Genomic DNA, 7783 nt, shown 5'->3' on the forward strand with positions numbered 1-7783 from the left:
GATCCATTGAGGCTAAATCAACTTTACACAGTCAGCGTAATGAGCATCTTGAAGAGATCTAATTATGTGCAATACATTGGAATATCTTAATCTCTCTGCAGGAGGGCGTCAGGAACATACATTAACAGCCTACATGCAGAGTTTGTATAGGGAAACACTTCCGCAAAAATCATATTACAAAAGGGGAACACACAAAACACTAATCACCATGTCAAAGGTTAGGTTACAAACATGCATTTATAGTCAAACAAAATAGTGAATGTGATTTATTTTCTCAAATGTGCATAGTCAATAAGTCAAATTGAAGTAACATTTTATTTAACCTTTACTTAACTAGGCAAGTCAGTTAAGAACAAATTCTTATTTACAATAACGGCCTACCCTGGCCTAACCTGGACGACGCTGGCCCAATTGCCGCCCTATGGGACTCCCAATCATAGCCGGATGTGATACAGCCTGGATTCAAACCAGGGACTGTAGTGATGCCTCTTGCACTGAGGTGCAGTGCCTTAGACTGCTTCGCCACTCAGGAGAATAATAATGCATGCATCTATATAAAACATAAGAACTGCCAGAGTGCCTCTTAACTTCAATTTATGTAATTCATTCTGCCTTTTTTGTCAGTCCTGGGAGAGAGGAGGGGACGGGGGGGTGCAACTCGATATTAGGAAGGTATTCCTAATGTTCCCCGCAGGTTAAGAAGCCAGATATGGACGTCCTGGGCTGGCGTGGTTAGACGTGGTCTGTGGTTGTGATGCAGGTTGGACCTACTGCCAAATGAGTGGCCTTTTATTGTCCCCAGCACAAGGTGCACCTATGTAATGATTATGCTGTTTAATCAGCTTCTTGATATGCCACACCTGTCAAGTGGATGGATTATCTTGGCAAAGGAGAAATGCTCACTAACATGGATGTAAAGAAATTTGTGCACGACATTTGAGAGACATTTTTGTGGGTATGGAACATTTCTGAGATCTTTTATATCAGCTCATAAAAATTGGAACCAACACTTTACAAGTTGCATTCATATTTTTGTTCAGTATAGTGTTAGTCATCATTCTAGAATTTAGCAACATAACAAAATGTTTCTAGACTGCGGCACGGTTAACATTGGATACATTACGGTAACCATACAGCCAATCACGCAGAGAGAAGCTGTCAATCTGCCCTTCTAAAAATGGCGCTGTTCTGTGCGGCGGTGTGCCGCCGTTTCTCTGTGGATTTGTACGGAATCAGAACTAATGGGGTTACAGTTATACACTCCTCTTTCACGGCCACCTCTGGAGCAAGGTATGAAAACCCATGCAAGACGTTATATACTTGTATCGTGATGTTGTCGAGCCGCTGTTATGTGGCACTTCTCTGGAATAAACTCATTGACTGTTCGGTCTGGGCGGGCAACACCCAACCACTGTTCACTGTCAGATAAAGGCTAGTTATACAACATTTTGAATTCTAACGTTACATTTTTTGGCATGACAACAACTACGAGAGTTGTTGGACATAAGTCGGCACAAATGGATCTGAACCAGCTTGTAATATTAAAGTTCTGTTTAAAAAAAAAAAAATCTGATTTTGATACTCTCTGAGCTGTCATACAAACAGTACTACTTTTTAACGACAAGTCAAACTCTTTAAGTGCTTGAACGTATGAGCTGCTCTTGTTTCATTACAATCGTTTTGTGTCCTTTACAGACTGCCCCTGTACAGACACTACTCATCCCCCAAATCCAGGCTAGGGATTGGCCTGCAAATTGTGTCAAGGCTGCAAGGGGCCAATGCCAAATATGAACTCTTCCTCCAAAGATATTTTCCTCGCTTTTATGTTCTCTATCACACTTTTACGAAAGGTAAGACACTACTTGCCATAGAACTAGGTAAAACTTTATAAGTGATATTGATTGGTCATCAAGCCTCCTTAGTTTATCCTTTGTTCGGCATCATGCATCTCTTTATTTGTCTCTATTTACAGATCTACATTACCTTAGCAAAATTATCTAGATCTCACGTTTGAAGGCAAAAGAACACACACGTGGCCTAGCTCAATATGTAACAATTCCATGCATCACATAGGCAGGCTTCTGTGCTGCCAGTACACTGAAAATTAGCCATATTTTGTATTTTTTTTTTCTTCAGGTATTCAACTCCTTTTCCAAGATGCCAAAGAGGTGACGGTGATAAGAACAAGGATGCTCACCAACAGTGTCGAAGTCCAGGACTTGCCCTATCGTGATATGGAGAAACTCAGGCAGGTCGGTCGAGGCTAGGGCATACACTTGAATAACAAGGAAAGTTCTTGATAATGTTGTTAGCAGTCTTTAATCTACATTAAAGGCTTTGAACTGTAACACTTTGATCTGCAATACATAGGACTACTTTTACTATGTCTCCATGTCCAAGTCTGAAAAGTTCTCCTTAGCATGGGTTATAGTGAATGGTAACTTCTCCTTTCTTTGTCTTTCAGTTTCGCAGAGACATGATCAAAGCCATTCCACTGCTGTTAATTTCTATTCCTCCATTTGCCAACTACCTGGTTTTTGTCCTAATGTGAGTTAATTTCAGTAATCTCATCAACATCCTCTTTTGATTCATATTTAGTTAGAAAATAGCCTAATTCTCAATTCAATGGGAGTTAAAAGGTTGATTAATCATTGTAAACATACAGTATGCCCCCAACTTTAATACATTGTGCCCCCCCTACAATGTATTAACCCCCCCTCGTGTCCTGTCTTCCCTTCATCTCCCTGCCTTACATATTCCTCCATCTGCTCCTCCCTCTGCTTCCCTCCTCTCTTTTTCACTACCAGGTACCTTTTCCCCCGCCAGCTCCTGATCCGCCACTTCTGGACCCCCCAGCAGCAGACTGAGTTCCAGGGAGTGAACCATTCCCACAGGGCCCAGCACCACTGGGCTGTGCTGAAGGGGCTTGAGAGTGCAGGTTCACATGTCAAAGATGGCCACCTAAAGATCAACCTACTAGACCTCTGCAACAAGGCGGGTGATACAGAAACACTTAACCCCTCCCTTGCATATGTCAGATGTTCAAATGTGTCCATTGTCCAACATGATGTTGGGCAAACATGGATGTTTTCCCATAACTGTAATGCAGCTAGACACTGATGTCAAATAAAAATGTATTTGTCACACGCGCCGAATACCTTACAGTGAAACGCGTACTTACAAGCCCTAACCAACAATGCTTTTTTTTTTATATACCTAAAGAATATATATATAAGAAATGAAAGTAACATGATTAAAGAGCAGCAGTAAAATAAGTCTGACCAGTCCATGTGTTTTTTTTAGGTGCAAAGTGGGGTACACCCTAACATATCTGACATCCAGGTGATTCGAGGCTTGTTTTCTGGAGCTCCCCTGAGTATCAAGAGAATAAACGCAAATCAGATGGTCAGTTTTTTTCTTGTAGTCTTTATTCAGAAATTCCCTAAAACATGAGTCCATGGGTTTACTGCATGTACAGTACCAGTCAAATGTTTGGACACACCTACTCATTCAAGGATTTCTTTATTTTTTATTGTTTTATACATGGTAGCATAATAGTGAAGACATCAAAACTATGAAATAACACAAATGGAAGAATGTAGTAACCAAAAAAGTGTTAAACAAATCAAAATATATTTTAGATTCTTCAAAGTAGCTACCCTTTTCCTTGACAGCTTTGCACACTCGGCATTCTCAACTAGTTTCACCTGGAATTATTGGAGTTCCCACATATGCTGAGCAGTTGTTGGCTGCTTTTCCTTCTCTGCGGTCCAATTCTTCCCAAACCATCTCAATTGGGTTGAGGTCAGGTGATTTGTGTAGGCCAGGTCATCTGATTCAGCACTCCATCACTCTCCTTCTTGGTCAAATAGCCCTTACGCAGCCCGGAGGTGTGTTGTCTTTGTCCTGTTGAAAAACATATGATAGTCCCACTAAGCCCAAACCAGATGGGGTGGTGTATCGCTGCAGAATGCTGTGGTAGCAATGCTGGTTAAGTGTGTCTGGAATTCTAAATAAACCAGAGTGTCATCAGCAAAGCACCATTACACCACCTCCTCCATGCTTCACGGTTGGAACCAGAAATCTCAAATTTGGACTCATATTTCCACAGGTCTAATGTTCATTGCTCATGTTTCTTGGCCCAAGCAAGTCTTCTTATTGGTGTCATTTGGAGCAATTCGACCATGAAGGCCTGATTCAGTCTCAACAGTTGATGTTGAGATGTCTGTTACTTGAGCTCAGTGAAGCATTTATTTGGGCTGCAATTTCTGAGGTTGGTAACTCTAATGAACTTATCCTCTGCCGCAGAAGTAACTCTGGGTCTTCCTTTCCTATGGTTCTCCTCATTAGAGCCAGTTTCATCGTAGCGCTTACTGGTTTTTGTGATTTAAAATGTTTTGTATTGACTGACCTTTGTCTTAAAGTAATGGAATGTCGTTTCTCTTTGCTTATTTGAGCTGTTCTTGCCATAATATGGATTTGGTATTTTTCCAAATAGGGCTGTTTTCTGTATACCAGCCCTACCTTGTCAAAACAACTGTCTCAAACGCATAAAGAAATTCCACAAATGAACTTTTAACAAGGCACACCTGTTAATTGAAATGTATTCCAGGTGACTACCTTATGAAGCTGGTTGAAAGAATGCCAAGTGTGCAAAGCTGTCGTCAAGGCAAAGGGTGGCTGCTTTGAAGAATATAAAATATTTTGATGTAACACATGTAGTAAGCAAAAAAAAGTTATTTCATAGTTTTGACATCTTCACTATTCTACAATGTAGAAAATAGTAAAAAATAAAGAAACCCTTGATTGAGTAGGTGTCCAAACTAACTGGTACTGTGTATCAGACTATTTGTACCAGCTGAAAAATATTACATCAATGTAAGTCCCTCTCTCTCCAGAGGCAACTTTGTCCCCTGTTCTTCCTGACTCCCCGCCTCCCAACTCCCATGATTGGCACTCGACTGAACAGCCACGCCATAGAGCTGCTACAGCTGGACCGTGCTCTCAGCAGACATGGCCTGCACCAGTTGGATGACTCTGAGCTGAAACAGGTCAGTGCACATCACTGGGTATAGCAAGTCACCACCCCCTTTCAAAATGTTCACCTTGTTCCCATACAGCCTGAAATGAAAACGTGACTTTTTCCAGCTTTATTTACCCACAATATCCAAGTATTTTTTTTCTCAAACTCTGAAAATGCATTAACAGTAAAATACTCTACTTGGATAAGTCCCCCCCAGAATTGCAACTGCAAACTTTGAATTATAACCAACCACCTTCCAGATCACAAATAAAGCTGATTGGCTTCCATCTGTGATCAATTGTAGTGACTGATTACAAATAAAGCTGATTGGCTTCCATCTGTGATCAATTGTAGTGACTTTGATTAGTTCAGAATAAAAGTAGTTGTTCATAGAGGACTCCACTGCTTAGTAGTGCATTTCAAAGCAAAGAATCCACAATGGGTGGAAATGCACAAGTCAGAGGATGGATGTAAAAGGCTTTGTCTATCCCTCGGAGCACAGTTTCGACCATTATTAAGAAGTGGAAGGCGTATAGCACCACCCAGACCCAGCATAATCAGGCTGTCCCTCCATACTGGATGACCTGGCAAGGAGACTGAGAGGCTACCAAGAAACCAATGGTGACTTTGGTGTGTGCATGTGACCACTATCACAAGCGCTCCACAAATCTGGCCTCTATGGGGAGGATGGCAAGAAAAATACCACTCAAAAAAATCCACATCAAGTCTCTTTTGAGCTTTGCCAAAAAGCACATTGTAGATTGAGGCCAAGTAGAAAAAGGTGCTTTGGCCAGATGAGACCAAAATCGAACTTTATGGCCTGAACGCAAAACAAAATATCTGGCGAAAACCCAAAGACCACCATGCCTACAGTGAAGCACGGCAGTGGCAGCATCCTGTTGTGTGGGTGTATCTCGTCAGGATGGAAAGGAAAATGAACAGTGAAATATAAACAGATTTGAGAACCGAGACCTCTGCCAGGAATTTGAAAATGGGAAGATGTTGAAACCATGACAACCCAAAGCAACCATACAGTGGCTGAAGGACAAGGTGAATGTCCTTGAGTGGCCTAGTCAGAGCGCCAACCTAATCCCAATCGAATCTGTAGAATGACTTGAGTGCAGTTACCATGCAATTTGACTGAGCTTGAACAATTCTGCAAGGAAGAATGTGCAAATATCAGTCTAGGTGTGCAAGGTTAGTAGAGACGTATTCAAAGTGACTCATGGCTGTAATTCAAGCAAAAGGTGGTTCCACCAAGTGTTCACTTATTCAAATAGGGTATTTTAGTTTAATAAATTGTTTTTTTCCTCCCACTTTGATATTGTTAGTTACTGTGTGTAAATAACTGTAAAGTCTTTTTCAGGCTGTAAGGCAAACATTGACTTTCTATACCCACTGTCTATAATCATGTCAGCAAAAACCCACATGTACAAATAGAACACACAGTCATATTGATAACTTGACCCTGGTCTCATCAGGCCTGCTATGTCAGGGGGCTTGATTCTGGCAGTCTCAGCATCAACCAGTGTCGGGAATGGCTTTCACAGTGGCTCCAGTTCTCCTCTCACCTGAAAGGTATCTAATGTTTCCCTCTCCCGATAGCGTGGTCTGTTCAATTAAAATATTTGTAGGGAAGGGTGATATGTTTGTCCTCATGACTCTCTCTATGTCCCTCTGTCCCAGAGTCAGAGGTGTCTCTGCTTGTGCACAGTATGGTCTTGCTCTCTGCCAACTACCCAAAGCCCTCTCACCATTGACAGGAAGGAACAAGGAGTGATCTGCCACTTCCATTAATTCAGCCATCTCTCAACATGCTGGGCAGGGTAACTTTTCCATAGGGTGCCAACATCTGCAATCTACCAACGGAAGAAATGCCAAGCTTTACAACTCACTTTTAGAAGGACAAAGTGATTACTTAATGCAGTGGATTTGTGGTGAAGGAAATGTGATTACATAGCAACTGTTGCAATATCTTGAACTGGTCAATGTTTTCAGGCTCAATCAAATCAGTTGTCACGTACACAGGATACACCAGGTGTAAATGGTACAGGGAAACGCTTACTCGCAATCTCTGCTCAAGTGCAGTACTCAGCCTTGAATGTCGTTTTGTTTACTTGTGAAGCTGATGATTTCACATAAGATGTGGAGCATAGCTGGGGGGGGGGGGGGTCAATCTTATGTCAATGTTCAGCTAACCATATTAATACAGGTTACATTTGGAAAAATAATTGTCTGCAGACATTCCAACCCACACCTACATAGCCTTTTGAGAGCATATGGTGTCATTTTACTGGTCATACTGTACCACCATAACCACCTGTATAAGTATGCTTTTTTTTGGGGGGGGGGGGCAACTTTGAATCAAGTAGATGGAATGTTAAATGCAGTAAGGTGATACTGAATCTCAAGACACTGGGGAATGCCATTCAGCAGGTGATTTAGTCATGCGGTCCTGGGGATTAAACCCACTATGCTCTACCAGTGCTGTTCGTTTTTTTTAAACCTGGAAATTGTGGGGGGTGGAGATGCCCTCATGTGCCTTAATGGGATCGATAGTCTGGTTTTGAAGTGGCCATAAGATTCTCATACTAAATATGCCAACTAATGTTCTTACTCTACTTGTTCAACCCCTTTTGATTGTTTTGAAATAAGTTCTGGTGTATTAAGGTGATTGGTGTCAAATAAAATGTACTCTGAAATACTTGTCAATGTAGAGAAATGCCATTTACAGTAAGAAACGAGTTAGATCTGCACATT

General features: G+C 41.5%; 1 protein-coding gene across 2 annotated transcripts; it reads left to right on the plus strand.

Annotated features, from left to right (window-relative positions):
• Positions 1-1171: 1171 nt before the first annotated feature.
• On the plus strand, positions 1172-7725 carry LOC139368534 (LETM1 domain-containing protein 1-like). 2 transcript variants are annotated; one of them, XM_071107542.1, is made up of 9 exons: positions 1172-1290; positions 1696-1850; positions 2137-2252; positions 2465-2547; positions 2808-2994; positions 3304-3405; positions 4899-5051; positions 6505-6601; positions 6710-7725. In XM_071107542.1, the coding sequence occupies exons 1-9, from the start codon at positions 1178-1180 to the stop codon at positions 6781-6783; spliced, it is 1080 nt and encodes a 359-aa protein (XP_070963643.1). In that variant the 5' UTR covers positions 1172-1177; the 3' UTR covers positions 6784-7725. The 2 variants fall into 2 exon arrangements, with proteins under 2 accessions (XP_070963643.1, XP_070963644.1); XM_071107543.1 differs by having other exon boundaries at positions 1173-1290; positions 6787-7725.
• Positions 7726-7783: the final 58 nt, after the last annotated feature.

Source organism: Oncorhynchus clarkii, chromosome 16 (genome assembly GCF_045791955.1).
Source record: "Oncorhynchus clarkii lewisi isolate Uvic-CL-2024 chromosome 16, UVic_Ocla_1.0, whole genome shotgun sequence".
NCBI classification, from domain to species: Eukaryota; Metazoa; Chordata; class Actinopteri; order Salmoniformes; family Salmonidae; genus Oncorhynchus; species Oncorhynchus clarkii.

Bases quoted from the DNA above. Each gene is read 5' to 3' on its own strand.
- LOC139368534 (XM_071107542.1), top strand. From the start codon at position 1,178: ATGGCGCTGTTCTGTGCGGCGGTGTGCCGCCGTTTCTCTGTGGATTTG. The intron at 1,851-2,136 runs GTAAGACACTAC...TTTTTTCTTCAG, and splicing joins CTATCACACTTTTACGAAAG to GTATTCAACTCCTTTTCCAA. The intron at 6,602-6,709 runs GTATCTAATGTT...CCTCTGTCCCAG, and splicing joins GTTCTCCTCTCACCTGAAAG to AGTCAGAGGTGTCTCTGCTT.